The 15893-nt window shown below is 41.8% G+C and overlaps 2 protein-coding genes across 10 annotated transcripts in view; one reads left to right on the top strand and one right to left on the bottom strand.

Moving 5' to 3' along the window:
* Positions 1-5043, bottom strand: part of IFT122 (intraflagellar transport 122) — a 73989-nt gene extending 68946 nt beyond the window's left edge. For all 3 annotated transcript variants that reach the window (XM_059663649.1, XM_059663652.1, XM_059663651.1), the window contains exon 1: positions 4903-5043. In XM_059663649.1, coding sequence (XP_059519632.1) covers positions 4903-4943 — 41 coding nt within the window. In that variant the 5' untranslated portion in view covers positions 4944-5043. The remainder of the gene's footprint in view (positions 1-4902) is intronic.
* A 192-nt stretch (positions 5044-5235) lies between these two features.
* On the top strand, positions 5236-14428 carry MBD4 (methyl-CpG binding domain 4, DNA glycosylase). 7 transcript variants are annotated; one of them, XM_059663655.1, is made up of 8 exons: positions 5236-5478; positions 6983-7207; positions 7634-8484; positions 10547-10621; positions 10698-10832; positions 12528-12677; positions 13141-13244; positions 14125-14428. In XM_059663655.1, exons 2-8 carry the CDS (start codon positions 7029-7031, stop codon positions 14200-14202), a joined length of 1572 nt encoding a protein of 523 aa, XP_059519638.1. In that variant the 5' UTR covers positions 5236-5478; positions 6983-7028; the 3' UTR covers positions 14203-14428. The 7 variants fall into 7 exon arrangements, with proteins under 7 accessions (XP_059519638.1, XP_059519636.1, XP_059519637.1 ...); XM_059663653.1 differs by having other exon boundaries at positions 5236-5515; XM_059663654.1 differs by having other exon boundaries at positions 5236-5519; positions 6987-7207.
* Positions 14429-15893: the final 1465 nt, after the last annotated feature.

Below are 15893 nucleotides of genomic sequence, written 5' to 3'. Positions count from 1 at the left end.
TTAACCTATGCCGCCATCTTGGTTCTCGGCTTAAAGATTTAAATGTAAGACTAGAAACCATAAAAATCCTAGAAGAAAACATAGGCAGTAAAATCTCATAGCAATATTTTTTTCTGATATATAGCACCTCAGGCAAGGGAAACAAAAGAAAAATAAACAAATGGGACTACATCACACTAAAAAGTTATTGCACAGCAAAGGAAACCATCCTCAGATGAAAAGAAAATCCACCAATTCGCCAATGATACATCTGATAAGTGATTAATATCCAAAATATACAAAGAACTTATACAACTCAATACCAAATAAACAAACAATCCAATTAAAAAATGGGCGAAGGAACTGAATTGACACTTCTCCAAAGAAGACATACAGATAGCCAATAGACATATGAAAAGACTAGAGGCCTGATGCACAAAATTCGTCCAAGGGGCTCGGCCCTTTCAGCCCTGGCTGCCTCATGGCCCCACCAACCACCCACTGGTCTAATTAGCATATTAGCTCTTTATTATATAGAATGGTCAATGTCACTGTCCATCAGAGAAATGCAAATTAAAACCACAATGAGATATCACTTTACACCTGCTAGAATGGCTATAATCAATAAATCAACATACAACAAGTATTGGTGAGGATGTGGAGAAAAGGGAACCCTCATGCACTCTTGGTGGGAATGCAGGTTGGTGCAACCACTGTGAAAAACAGTATGGAGTTTCCTCAAAAAATTAAAAATGAAATTGCTTTATGACCTAGCAATTCCATTTCTGGGAATATATCCAAAGAAACCAGAAACACTAATTCTGAAGAATATATGCACCCCTATATTCATTGAAGTGCTATTTACAATAGCCAAGATTTGGAAGCAGCCCAAGTGCCCATCAGTAGATGAGTGGATTAAAAAGCTGTGGTACATTTGCACAATGGAATACTATTTGCTCGTGAAAAAAGAGAAGGAAATCTTAACTTTTGCAACAGCATGGATGGACCTGGAGAATATTATGCTAAGTGAAATAAGCCAGTCATTGAAAGACAAATACCATATGATTTCACTTATATGTAGAATCTAATGAAGAAAATAAACAAACAAAATAGAAACAGACTCATAGATAAAAAGAACAGACTGACAGCTGTCAGAGCAGAGGGGGGTTGAGGGTCTGGGTGAAATAGGTGAAGGGATTAAGCAAAAAAAAAAAAAACACACCAAAATTCATATACACAGACAATAATATGGTGATTACCAGAGGGAAAGGAGGGCGGAGGCAGGTAGGAAAGGGTAAAGGGGGGGATAAATGGTGATGGAAGTAGACTTGACTTAGGGTCGAGAACATACAATACAGTATACAGATGATATATTATAGAATTGTACACTTGAAACCTATATAATTTTATTAACCAGTGTCACTCCAATAAATTCAACAACAAAATTTTTAAAGGCTTTAGGAGATACATTAGAACAGTGGTTCTCAACCTTGGCTGCACATTAGAATCACCTGGGAATCTTTTTCAAACCCTGATTTCTGGGCCTCATCCTCCGGAAATTCTGTTTCTTTGTTAGTAATGTTGTGGCCCCACCCCATAACAAAGACAGCCTATTATAAAAGTTTAGCATGAGATAAATTTACTTAGTACCGGTCAGTAATCTAAAAATATACACCCCCGTAGCAGTACTTGGAGCATTTGCCACAGAGAGATCCCATGCTGAGCTCTTCAAACGTTTTATTTTATTTCATTCTCACAACAATTTTCTGAGGTAGGAATTATCACTTGATTTTGCAGTTGAGGACACCAGGGCTCAGAGCAGTCAAGTACCTCCCCCAGCATCACAGGATCAGCAAGAGAAAGGGCCAGGATTTCAACTCAGGTCTGACTCTAGAGTCTGTGCTATACTGCCTGCCTTTCACTCTCTCGATTTATTGTCAAGTATGACAAATCTCTACTACCCTTAATGTTTTAATAATGACAGTGGCTAACATTATTTGAGCACATTTATTTACTAAGAATAATTTAAATCCTTTACATGTATTAACTAACCAATCCTCACAACCTTACACCTATTTTACAAATGAGAAAACTAAGACACAGAGAAGTTAAATAATTTGTCCAAAAATAAATTGCTACTGATTGGAGGTGGAGCAAGAATTCAAATCCAGACATCTGGCTCCAAAGCCCAGGTTGTAACCATTATGCTTTGTGGCATTCATTATCACTTTATTGGCATACTAGAGGCCTGGTGCATGAAATTCATGTACTCGGAGGGTGGGGGGGTCCCCCAGCCTGGCCTGTGCCCTGTCACAGTGCGGGAGCCCCACCATCGATGGCCTCAAAGAGGTAGGCCCCGCCCACCCATCCAGGCTCCTTGATGGATTGCCCCAAAGAGGTAGGCCCGAGCCAGGGGTCCCGCCTCCGGGCCACGTAGAGCCAGGAGGCGGGACCCCCAGGACCTCCAGGCAGGCCTCACCGGACCCCCAGGAAGGCCTTGCTGCGTGGAACTGGGAGGCAGCGGGACCCCCAGGCAGGCCTCACTGCACAGAGCCAGGACCCCTAGGCAGGCCTCGCCAGACCCCCAGGCAGGCCTCGCTTCGCAGAGGGGGGGGGGGGGGGGGGGGGCGGCAGGCAGGGGCCCCCAGGCAGGCCTCAGTTTCCTCACTGTTACATGGTAACAGACTGGGTCTTCCTGTTTCTCCGGCTTTCTTTCTTTGCTTCCAGGGGAAAATGTACTTGGCGCATTTCTCACTGGGGAGAACTGGGGCGATACAGTGAAAAAGTGAAAAGTAAAGAGGAGCTGGGCCCAGAAGAGCTGACCTTATCTGAGCTTTTGTCCTCACCTACAAAACAAGATAGAGATCTGTGCATAGGCAAGCTTTGTGCAAAGCACCTGCCACCTGTGGGCTGTATGCTGAGGTAGGTCTGAGCACAGCAGGCCAATTCCTGCATGGTGGTATTTGGCCAGATCTGAACAGCAGCTGTCCCTTTCAGGCAGAGCATGAGCTCTCTAGTTTGCCACACTCTTTGCCACTCCCTACTACTCTCTGACATCAAAGCCAAATGTTCAGTTGTCAGATATCATCATCTTGTGCTGTGGGTACTTTTATAATAGAATTAAGAGAAAAGTAAAAAGGAATTTTTTAAAACTCAAATCTCTATTAAGAGTAGAAGTGATAAGCTATGTGTTTCAAGTGGGTTGTAGAATTGAAGAACACTCTTAAGGAGAAGACAATTCCTTGTGTGTAAGAGGCGCACAAACATCTCCCATTTATGTTGCCTGTCTGACTCCTGTAGGCATTTGAGTTTGCAGACCCTTTAACACAAAGAAAAATGAATGTAGTGGATAAAAGCATTAGCTTTGGAATGAAGACCTGAGCTTGGATGCTGGCTCCGGCACTTAACTCACTGTGTGAGCTTGGGAAATTCTTTACCCTCTCTGTGCTTTAGTCTCCTCACATGTAAAATAGAGGTAATTATGGTACCTACATCAGAGGGCTGCTGGAAGGTGACAATGAGATCCAAGATAGGATGTCCTTAGCCAGTGCCTGGCACATGGTGCTAGCTATTACTAGTGCAAAGTACACCACAGAGCAATCATCTACAAGATGTTTAAGGGTCTCAATGTGAGGAGATGAGGAAAGAAGGCATGCTTATGCCACACAGAAAGGCCTAAGAAAAGACTGAGAGGGAATGGCAAATATCCTGTGTCAAGGGCCAAAACAGAGGTTTCACAATGAAGCTGATTAGATCATTTTCGTGAAGATTTTAAAACTCAGGCTGAGGAGAACTATCCAGTAAGTCAGTATTTCCCAAAACGTGTCACTGTGTGATGAATTTAGGTGATAAAAATGGAATAGGGCATTAAATAAGAGAATCACAAGGTGAGAGTGTCATTCCCTTTTGATTCTCTTTCAGACCTTCTAACTAAGCACAGGGGAACGTCTGGCTTTGATGCTATTCATCTCAAGCACCTCCCTGACCATACGGGCTAAATCTCCAGTTCTAGCGATAGTAGACCTCAGGCTTAAAGGCTCCATAGCAACAGTATCTAGCTACAGCTCACCGGCAGTTCTGTTTCTCCTCGCTTTAAGTTTTATTAAATCCTCACTGGCGATATGCTTTTTAAAAATAGATGTATTTTTATTGATTTCAGAGAGGGAGAGATAGAAACATCAATGAGAGAGAAACATGGATTCGCGGCCTCATATGAGAGAGAAACATAATTCGCTGCCTCATGCACGCCCTCTACTGGGGATGGAGCTCTCAACCTGGGCATGTGCCCTGAGTAGGACTCCATCCTGCGACCTTCTGATGCCTGGGACCACCCTCACCCAATGAGGGAAGAGAGAGAGAGAGAGAGAGAGAGAGAGAGAGAGAGAGAGAGAGGAGAAACATCCATCGGTTGCCTCCCATAGGGAATCGAACCCGCAACCTGGGTATGTGCCTAACTGAAATCAAACCTTCAACTTTTTTGGCGTATCAGAAGCTCCAACCCACTGAGCAACTCGGCCAGGGCTCCTCACTTAGGTTTTACAGTTATCTTCTTATAGCAAATAATATTATTTAGACGAACATAAGAGAGACCATTTAGAGAAAAACATCAAGTAAATAAGAGATGTGGATAAGGCAAGTAAGTTGGAGAAACATGTCATGGATGTAAAGGAGCCCAGGGCGTAATGGGCATAAGGGCCAAATTGTGATATGTGTACATTCCTCTGCCCCTTCTCCAAGCCTCAGTTTCTCCATCTGCAAAGGGGTCGGGGAGCGACCTCTCAGCCACCCAGTCCCGGGGTTCAGCGCCCTCAGCCTAGGCCGCCGGCCCGTTGCCCCTGGCAACCACAGGAGTTCTCGCAAAGGCTACCGCCATCCCCGCCGGGGCTGGGCCTCCCGTTCCTCCCGGAATGCCCCGCTCCTCACCACTGTTCGGCTTTATCTCTCCACGTCAAGACGGCCCTCATCTCGCCTTCCCTCACGCCTCCGGCCCCTCCTCCCCGCCTCAGCAACTCGGCCCTCGCCGCCCGCCAGTTCGGCTACCTGAGTTACCGTTGACAACGCACATGCGCAGTGAGCTACGCGCGCAGCGTTCCGAGTGCGCATGTCTGCAAAGGAGGGCTTGTAAAGGGGCAAAAGCGGGGAAGGAACTGGAGCCCAGCCGGCGTCTGCGCAACTGGGGCGCGCTCGATTGGTCAGAATGGGCGGAGGGCGGTGCGTCTCCCTCGACAGAGGACCTCATTGGCCGAGCGGTGGAACGAGCCGAAGCAGAGTGGGCGGCCGGAAAGCGGCTATGGAGTTTGACAGGTTTTTACCGCCCTCAGTTTTAGGTTTCAGCCTAGCATTCTGAGCCGAAGGAATTTTCGCCTCTTACTCTGCTCCACGCCCTGGGCGTCGCTCCCTGTTGGCCCGCTGGTGCAGCCGGAGTCCGCTGGAGAGGCACGGCCGGGATGGAGAGTCCGAGCCTGGGGGACAGTGGAGCTGCTCCCTCCGTCACCGCTAGTGAGAGCCCAGCCCCAGACCGGCCGTGGGACCTCCGGCAAGTCCTTGTCCGCTTCCGGGTCTCAGTTTCACCACTTGTAACGTGGGAGCGGGGGAGTAGAGGTGGGTGGGCCTCCCGGGAGTCCACAGGGACCTCGAGGCTCAAGGGCTCCTTCCTAGGAATTAAGGCTGGAACTCAGTACTCTTCCGGTGGGGTCAGCCCTGGGGTGTCCCCGACTTCCTCACCCCAAAATGCCGAGACGGCTGGGAGGAGCAGGGATTGGTGCCAGGAGACGTCTACTGAGAAGGAGGATCCTAGGAAGGAGAAGTCATGTTAAGCAGCCAAGAGCGCCCCAAAAATGGGTCCTGTGAGCAGTAAGGAAGCTACAGTCATGTATTGAGTACTTGTGTATGTGCAATCTGGGGCTAAGATGAGTTACTTTTGTTTGGAAATGAAATCCTCAGAAGTACCTTCAAAGGTATTACCTCCTTTTTACAGATGAGGAAGGGAGACTGAGAGGTTAGGTACCTTGTTCCTGGACCTGCAGCGAGTAAATGGCAGAGCTGGGATTTGAACCCAGTATGTTGACTTTAAAGTTTGTACTCTTTTCACCAGATTTCAGTCTCCTTATCTCTAAAGTTGTGAACTCTGTAATTTCTCAAGATCCACCGAGCTTCCCAAAACTACATGGCCCCAAATTACGTCAGAAGACCTTGATTCTAATTTTCGTTAGTCACTAGCTCTTTAGTTTCCCTATTTCTAGAAAGGAAGTTGTATTAGACATCATTATACCCATTCAGTTTTTGAAATGTGTGATTTAGTGATTAGGATATACTCTGCTGAAGTTTTTCAATAATAGTACAGGGGGAGTAGTATTAGATTTAGTAGACCTGGGTTCTGGTATCAGCTCTGCAAATAACTTAATCTTCCCATCACTCAATTTTATCAATAAAATTAGAGTAATCTTTATCCAACCTACCTCATAAGATTATGAGGATCAAGAATGAAAGAGACTTGAAAATTCTGTGTCATAAATTACCTTTTGGTAAGTAATCTGATGAAAGTGATACTCTCCCTGAGAAAAATGCATGTAAAAATGCAAGAAAAATAACATTTTTCCCTCACTTATTTGGGAAAGAGGAGGGTTCTTCACTGACTCATTTAAGCAGGTCTGTTGATCCTAGCTTGAGCTCAGCATTTGGTTCGTATTTTTAAAATTATGCCAGTGTCATCAGAAGTCATTATAATAGCTCTACTGAATGATTAATTTTAAAAAGTTTCTAGCCAATAGCTTGAGCTTTTCATCGTGTAGAGATTTTCAACCCTTTTTAACCCATGTTGGAGATAGGAAGACAGTGGATGGCAGAAGGATATTCCCATAGCATAAGACTGGTCCATACTGATTTTAATCTCTCCCACAATCCAAATAGACCATGTGGTTCCTGCTCTGTCATAGATTTAAATTGAATAAGCAGAATAAAATCAATTTTAAATAAGCTAATCATTTTTACTTTGTTTTTTCAGCAAGGAAAATGTTCTGGCATCAGAAAGAGTAGAAGATGAAAAACAAATGGTGATAAGCAGCAGCAGTGAGTGCAATCCCTTGCTGCAAGAACCCATTGCCTCTGCTCAGTGTGGTGGTGCTGAAATGACAGAATGCCATAAGTCTGTCCCATGTGGATGGGAAAGAGTTGTGAAGCAAAGGTTATCTGGAAAAACAGCCGGAAGATATGATGTATATTTTATCAGGTGAGCATGCAAAGTGGTAAAGATAGTGCAGCCAAATAATTTTGTTTAAACAGGTAGTGGGAAAGCATAGCAGGTATCTTGACTTTTTTGTATTATTACCATAAAACCATTATGGATTCTATTTCTTCAGTGTCACTGGTTAGTTTTATCAGGTGATTTAGGGACAAGTACATACATTTTCTCCTACTGTGAATGGTTAATGATAAAATTGCACTTAAGTTATATTTGTAAAATTATTTTATAGAATCATATTCTCCTCATTGAGGAAACTATTTAAAAATACCATTTTATCAATATTTTTATTTTAAGTGACAAATACCCCTGGCAACATTTGGAAATTATTAATTAAGCATCTGAAATGTGGTCTGATTCTTTTTAAAAGTCACTTTTATTTACTATCAATGTTTCCTTTAATATCATTTTTAGCCCACAAGGACTAAAGTTCAGATCCAAAAGTTCACTTGCTAATTATCTTCACAAAAATGAAGAGACGTCTCTTAAACCAGAGGACTTTGATTTTACTGTACTGTCTAAAAGGGGCGTCAAGTCAAAATATAAAGACTGCAGCACGGCAGCTCTGACATCCCAACTGCAAAATGAAAGCAGCATTTCAAACCGGAACCTCAGGACAAGAAGCAGGTGGAAAAAAGATGTGTTTCCTCTGCCAGGTGGTAGTTTGGAATCCCAAGAGAGCAGGGAACTATCTAACTCCACTGCCATGCATTTGCTTTTGAAAGAAGGTGACGGTGTTACTGATGTTGACTCCAGAAAGGTTAGGAAGTCCAAAGGGAAGATGACTACTTTGAAAGGAGTTCACATTAAGAAAACTAAAACAGGGTGCCTGAAGAGTTTTCCAGATCCTGTGCAAAGTAAGAGAAAAAGAGAATCTGTGCATAATAAGGCAGAAGCTGAAAGTGAGCCTGTTGCACAAGAAAGTCAGCTTGATAGAACTTTATGCATTTCTGATTCCAGAGCAAGCAACAAGACCGTCAATGTGACCAAGGAAGAAACGAGACTCGTAAAAGAAAAATCACTGAGTTCGGGATCAAATTTTAGTTTTGAACAAATAACTTCTGGCATCATAAACAAATTATGTTCGACCAAAGAAGCAGAACACAGGTGTGAGAATACCTTTTTAGAATCTGAGGAAATAACAAAAGTAGAAGTTGGGGAAAGGAAGGAACCTTTGCATGTTGACAGTTTAGAATGTGGCTCTGAAATGGACAGCAACTGCTCACAAACTGAGAAAGATTCCACTTCTGTGAAAATATGTCAAGGTACTCGGTGCATTTAAAGTGCTATTAAAAATGTGATGAGGCAGTTTATATTCCTGGATGCTATATTTCATGCCTGTAACCGGTTAAGATGTGGGAGTAGAATGAAGAAGTTGGGCCAAAAATCAGATACATTCTACCAATTGATCCTAGTACCTTGTCTAACTGATCTTCAAACCCCTTCCTATGCCAGAGGGAATTAGCTGGCTACTGCCTTTATGCCCCTAGTAAAGGAAAACTGTGCCATTAACAGCTGCTAACATCTCTCCCTGGTGCAGCTGCTCGGACTCTGAACAGTGTTTTCCCTTCTTCCCGTCTTTCCAGCCAGTAATCTTAAAACTTGAGGGAAATGAAAAGGCTTCACACGGAAAAGGAAGACTGCTTTGATATATAAACTGGCTGGGAATACTTATTATAGATATGTGACTTCCAATTCAATTTTGTATATATCATAGTCATTTTTATCATCTATGATGATGTAATGCTTCTCTAAACTGTTTTAGAGCTCTAAATAATTCAAAACTGTACTTACATAGTTCATCTATTATTCGTGATACAGAGTTTAGAGCTGAGGACTTTTGCCTTTATAATACCTCAGTGAATAAGAAATAAAAAGGAGACCATTTGAGCACCCTGATATTAGTTATTCATTATGCCATTATGGTATAATGAATAACTCCTTTAAAGAACAATAGTAATTTTACTTAAACCCTGCAGGAGACAGCCTGGACAGATTGGTGGAGCAGGGGATTAGACTTTATTCCTGCTGTCAGGCCCACTCATGATTTTATGTCTTTGCCATATCTGGAATTTTTCCACCTTTAACAGAAGATGGCCAAATATACCTAGGACCTGCGTAAGAATTCTTCACGTCTGTTCTTTAAAGACTTTGAGTTTCTTAAACCTCTAACTTTTTTTTTTACTTTCTACTAGGCTTTGCCTGTTTAAACTAGAAAGGCAAAACACCCTAAACTAATTATCTGAAAACTGGGATACTTGACCCAGTCTCCAGTTAGTCTCACTGTGATTTTGGAATGGTTGCTTAATTTCTAAGTCGTAGTTTCATCATCTGTATAATGGAGGTAGTAACCCTTACTAGTGCTGTTTTTCATATCGAGAATATTGTAAAGTAAAATGAGAAGTGAAAAAGATGGCTTCACACTATGCAAATGCAAGGTAGTATTAACTGACATTCAAATTTAAAGGCAGTATTAAATGTGATGATTTTTTGAAATGGGAAGCCTGATAACACTTGTCAAATAGTCTTTGGTAAATTAACTGAACTTCCCAGTAAATAGTGGTCTTGGGTTTTTCTACAGGTTCTGTTTGGTCTCTATCCCCCCCCCCCTTTTTTTTTTTGGCAAGTGTAAAAATGTTTACTGCAGAATTTTTAGAAAATTAAAGAAGAAAAGAAAAATTACCATTCAGAAACAACCATTATACCATTTTGGTTTATTTTATTCTAATGTCTGTAAATTATGTATGTGTGTGTGTGTGTGTGTGTATGTATGTATATATACATTATATACTCTTTAAAATTAAATTGGGGTCACATGTAGAATATTGCTTTTTTTTCACGTGAAAGTTAAAGATGTAAGAAAATCTTCATGACATATTCTCAAAAATATTTTAATGACAACATTGTACAAAAGTGTCATAATTTAAAATATTCCATATTATTTCCAATGTTTCAACACTATGAACTCTGATCATAAGTTATAGAGAACTAATGTAACAGAGTTGTTAAAGGCCTGAACTCAGGAGTCAGACTACCTGGATTTGAATTTCAACTCTACTACTTACTTAACCTTGGGCAAGTTATTCAGCTTCTCTGTACCTCAATTTCCATATCTATAGAGTGGAGATTAAATAGTCCTTTAACTCATAGGTCATTTGTAGGATTAAATTGATTAATTTTTGTAAAGCGTTTAGCATACTGCCTGGCAAACACCTAATGCTTTATAATAGTAGTTTTTATTATTGTTGTTATTATTATTTGCATTCCTAAATATTTCTTTAGGCTAAACCATAGATTCTATAACCAACGTTCACTCTTCCTTTTCAGAAGACATCATCCCACGGACACAAGTAGAGAAAAGGAAAACAAGCCTATATTTTTCCAGCAAATACAACAAAGAAGGTATCCTTTCCCAATCAGAAAATCAGATTTTAAATCTATTTCAGATATCCAACTCTGATGCAGTGTGTTTGTTCAGCTCTTAGCCCCCCACGTCGCAAAGCCTTTAAGAAGTGGACACCTCCTCGGTCACCTTTTAATCTTGTCCAGGAAACACTTTTTCACGATCCATGGAAGCTCCTCATCGCGACGATATTTCTCAATCGCACCTCAGGTTTGTGGATTATTGTAACCTGTACCTTCTTAGAGACAGCGTGATGAGAAAGAGCCCTGAATTGATTGGGAAGCCTGTGTTCCAGTTTGATTTTGAGTCTGTGTGACCTCAGGTAAAGGCCTTCCCCTTTCAGCCCTCAAACTCTTCACCATGAGAATGTTAGACGAGCCTTTATAGCACTAAGGAGCAGATTTTCATTTATTTTTTACTTTCAGATTAGTTTTGGTCATCGGTGAAAATCAATTATGTAACATTCCTTCACCCTTAGTCATGTATAAAAGCATTTTTTCATTGAATGCTTTTTGTTTGTTTGGTTTTTTAAATATATATATTTTATTGATTTCTTTACAGAGAGAAAGGGAGAGGGATAGAGAGTTAGAAACATCGATGAGAGAGAAACATCGATCAGCTGCCTCCTGTACACTCCCTACTGGGTATGTGCCTGCAACCAAGGTACATGTCCTTGGCCGGAATCGAACCTGGGACCCCTGAGTCCGCAGGCCAACACTGTATCCACTGAGCCAAACCGGTTAGGACCATTGAATGCTTTTTTTAATGTCATTGACACCTTCTGTTCTATATGCTTTTACACTATTTATCTGATGCTTTGATTATGTAAAAACTAATACAGGTGTGGGCAAAAGTAGGTTTACAAATAAGTCATACAATAATCCTTATATAATAAAAGCCTAATATGCAAATTGTCCCCTCTGGCTGTCGTTCAACCAGGAGTTTGACCACTTGCTATGATGTGCGATGACCACCAGGGGGGCAGTGCGAAACATGGTGGGCATCGGTGACACAGAGCCCGGGCAGGAGCTGTGACCTCTCACCAGCTACCCAGGGGCAGGGGTGACAGGGATGGAGGTGTGGTGAGAATGCGGGGTATCCACCAAGCTTGCTCTCACTCCCCCTACTGCCCTCCCCCAGAACACCAGGGCTCACGCACACACCCAGGAACCCCAACTCCCCAACCCTCCTCCCCCCACCCCTCACACCCCGGGCTCAGGTACCAGGTGCCCACAAGGAACCCACCCCACACCCGTGCGGCGTCTTCTGGTGAGCCGGGCTGCAGCCTCTGGGAACACGGGCTGGTCGGGCTCCCCATGGGTTCACGCAGGAGCTGATCTGCAAGGCTGGCTGGGAGAGAGCACACTGCCTGCCCCACTTCCCTGTGGCACCGCCAGGCAGCCCAGAGGCCCACGCTGCACCCACCGCATCTCTGCATGGGGACTCGGGCGCCGTGACTCAGGCAGAGGGGGGCACATGGGGGCCTAGGGGCCCAGGTGCTGCCCAGGGCCCAGAGGTCAGCTGGGATCTGCCCTTCCATGCCAGATGCTCGCACTTCAATTCGCCAGCCAGGCCTAGGGACCGCACCCGTGCACAAATTTCGTACACTGGGCCTCTAGTTAGTAAATAAGAATACAAGAATAAACTGTTTCTCATACAACTACTTTTGCCCACCCCTGTATTATGTAGAGTCAGGTTTCAGCATAATCTGGACTGTTAACCAAATTGATTATTGGTGTTGGTTTTTCACTCTGAAAGTGGTTATTAGTTTAGGTAATGACTTCTCAATAATGGTATTTTTTTTTTAAAAAAGGCTCTATATGAAATTTCTAGTTGAGAAAGTACCTGAACATAAACTAGCCCGTCTGGAAGCTTATAATCATAGTTAGTTATCTTTACATCCAGGTAAAATGGCAATTCCTGTGCTTTGGGAGTTTCTGGAGAAGTATCCTTCAGCTGAGGTAGCAAGAACTGCAGACTGGAGAGATGTGTCAGAACTTCTTAAACCTATTGGTCTCTACGAACTTCGAGCAAAAACCATTATCAAGTTCTCAGGTAATTTCCCATATACCCAACGGAAAAACATAAACTGTGCCTCTATAAGAAAGCCACACCTTAAACTTTTATGTCCACGGATGCTACATTAATAGAAGTCATTCAGCTCAAGCACCAAAGGCATTTAAAAACAGTTCACTTACCCCAAACCACAGTCACCCATCAACCCATGCAATAAATCTTTGCCCAGCCATGTGAGCATAATTAGAGGAAGAAGTCATTGAAGCAGGAAGCCCTCAGGACAATACCTCTGAGTTAGCAAAAATGGTCAGTAAGTGGCAGATGAGATATTCAGACAGATGCTTCTGGAACTCAGGAGAAAGAGCAATCACAACTGGGGTTGTTAGGAAAGATTCTTCCCTGTCCCTTTCTGCTATTCTCCCATCCAGTCCTCCATTACCACACATTTGGGGAAAGTATCTTTCTAGAGCCTGGTCTGATATGTGGGCTGTTATATTCTCAGATGAGTATCTGACGAAGCAGTGGAGATACCCAATTGAGCTTCATGGGATTGGCAAATACGGCAATGACTCCTACCGAATTTTTTGCATCAATGAGTGGAAGCAGGTGAGGTCCACTGGCAGCCAGAACATCTCTTGTTTCTGAGACAAAATAAGTCCACTATTATGGCTAAAACTATTTCTTGGACAGGCGTGCTATTATAGTTCAAAACTTGAAGGGCAGTGGGTGGCATGCAGTTATTGGCAGCAAGGAGAGGATCCATAGACACTCCCAAGTCCATAAAGACTCCTTGGTGTGACCTCTGACTGACCTCCAACAGTTTGTCATTTGGCCCTGTTCCTGTCATTACATCCATGTAATGTTTCTAAGCCTAATGTAGTTTTCTTCCTGTCGCAATCCTACAAGTCTTTAAAAGTACACCACAGGAAAGCAGGCAGGTTTGAGCTTGGAATGCTACTAGGGTTTCTCCTAATAGTCTCAAACTATTTTTGTGGTAACTGGATCCTACTTCAGCTGCCCATTCTATTTAGTTTGCCTAGCACATGGGCATGTGGGTGTGTACTGGCTGATAGACACTGCCAGGTAGCCTGCTACACTGCTTTCTTAGTCTGTGATCAGCTAGTAGGTTTGTCTGGCTAAGCCCATCCCTGCTCCATCATTTATTGTAACCTGAGCAATTCATTTAACTCTGAGTCAATAACCTCCTACTGGAAAATGGTGTATTATTCCTTGGTCATGTTATCACTACTTCATGCCCCAGGTTCTGGTGAAGATCAGTACTGAATTGGCGAGTACTTTATATACTGTAAAGTATTACCTTAATGTAAGATATCATTTTAAACATTTGTGAATCCAGTCAGGTTAAAGGTTATAATTTCCAGATATATTATCATAATGTATGTTCTCCTACCAAATATTTAAAAAGTCAATTTTATAAATGTATTTCTGACTAACTTATATAAGGCCTCTGTCTCATTTCTTACAGGTGCACCCTGAAGACCATAAGTTAAATAAATATCATGACTGGCTTTGGGAAAATCATGAAAAATTAAGTCTGTCTTAAAAACTCTGTGATGTTTTAAAACTCACTTTTTATATATTGCTTTGACTCTTCAGAGCTCCATTAAGCCAACCAACTATGTTTCCAGGTATACAGGTTTTAATCAGCCCAACTAGAAACCTAATTCTTAATGTGTGTGTCACTGGTAGATCTTTACTACTGAACGTGCTATAACATGTTTTGAGATTTCTTTAAAAAATAAATTGTGATTTGACAACAATCCTAAAAATGTATATGACTTTTCCAATAGTAAAATGTGATTTGAAGATGAAAAAGAATTTTCTAAACTATCAATAATACAAAGCAAATTTCTACCTTGCTTGAGGAAAGATTAGACTTTCTATTCTCTTTCTATAAAAATATTATTATACAATTATTATATCAAGAAGTAATGAAAGAGCTGGGTAACTCATTTGGTTAGAGTGTTGTCCCAATATGTCAAGGTTATGGGTTTTATCCCTAGTCAACAAGAATCAACCAATGAATGCATAGATTGCATAGGTGAATGGAACAGGGAATAGATCAGTTTCTCTTTCTCTCTCTCTCTCTCTTTTCCCCTCCTCTCCATCTTCTTTCTCTCTAAAATAAATATTTTAAAAATAAAGTAATCAAAGAGTTTGTAGCCAAACATGTAAAAAGATAGTACAGTATGTATTAGGCAGTTAATTTTTTAAAAAATACGTTTACTGCCCTGGCCGGTGTGGCTCAGTTGGTTGGGTGTTGTCTTGTGCACCAAAAGGTTGCCAGTTTGATTTCCAGTCAGGGCACATGCCCAAGGTGCAGATTCTATCCCTGGTGGTATACAGGAGGCAGCTGATCATATTACACTCTCACATCAATGTTTCTCTCTCCCTCTCCCTCTGTGAAATATCAATAAACTATTCAAAAAATAATAAATGTTTACTAAAAACAGCTAACCCCCCAAAAGGAAAATAAGTCTTTTTTTTGTCATCATGTGTTGGCATTTAGGAATTGGAGATTTGACCCCAGCATTAATTTGATAACCTGATGTGAATATCTCCCATAATTCTATTTCAGAGTATCAGCTTGTAGCTCATGTATGTTACTTTGATCCCTTTGTGAAAACTCAAGCATTACCCATCTTTCATCTTCCAGCTGGAGGACAGGGTCTTTTAAGTTTTATGTAATTTTTAATACAGGTTTTATAATGTTATAGCTCAATACTGAAACATTTGCTTATAAAAGAACTCACCAAACAAAATAATCCTATTAGCAAGTCTCAATGACCAAGTGCCATTTTAAGGTATGATTTGAAAATTAAATAGATCAAATAAATGAAAAAAGAAGGAAATTGTTAAGGAAACTACCTTTGTTGTAAGATGATGTGTGAATAGAATCAGAATGCAGTGTGTTGCAGGGCTAGTTGGTTGTTTCCATTTTAGTGAGCAAGTTTGTCTCTTGAGGGATGGATTTTGACCAGAGAACAGGGAAACTGGCCACACACACACACTAAAGGCAAACATCGCCTTCATAACTCCCCATAACATTTTTAATTTAATAATATCAAAGTAGCATTCACCAAGGGAAAAGCTCTGTGCTAGGGAGGGGTACAAAGATGAAAAGGCTCTGTAGAGCCCTCACTGGGAACAAGAAAGGCACACACAATAATTAAGGGGAACAAAAGAGGTAAGGTGTAGAGACAAGATGCCCAAATACTGCAGCTAAGAGAATAG

Source organism: Myotis daubentonii, chromosome 14 (assembly GCF_963259705.1).
Source record: "Myotis daubentonii chromosome 14, mMyoDau2.1, whole genome shotgun sequence".
NCBI classification, from domain to species: Eukaryota; Metazoa; Chordata; class Mammalia; order Chiroptera; family Vespertilionidae; genus Myotis; species Myotis daubentonii.
Note: the sequence above shows the minus strand (reverse complement) of the source record. Positions and strands in the feature narration are given on the sequence as shown.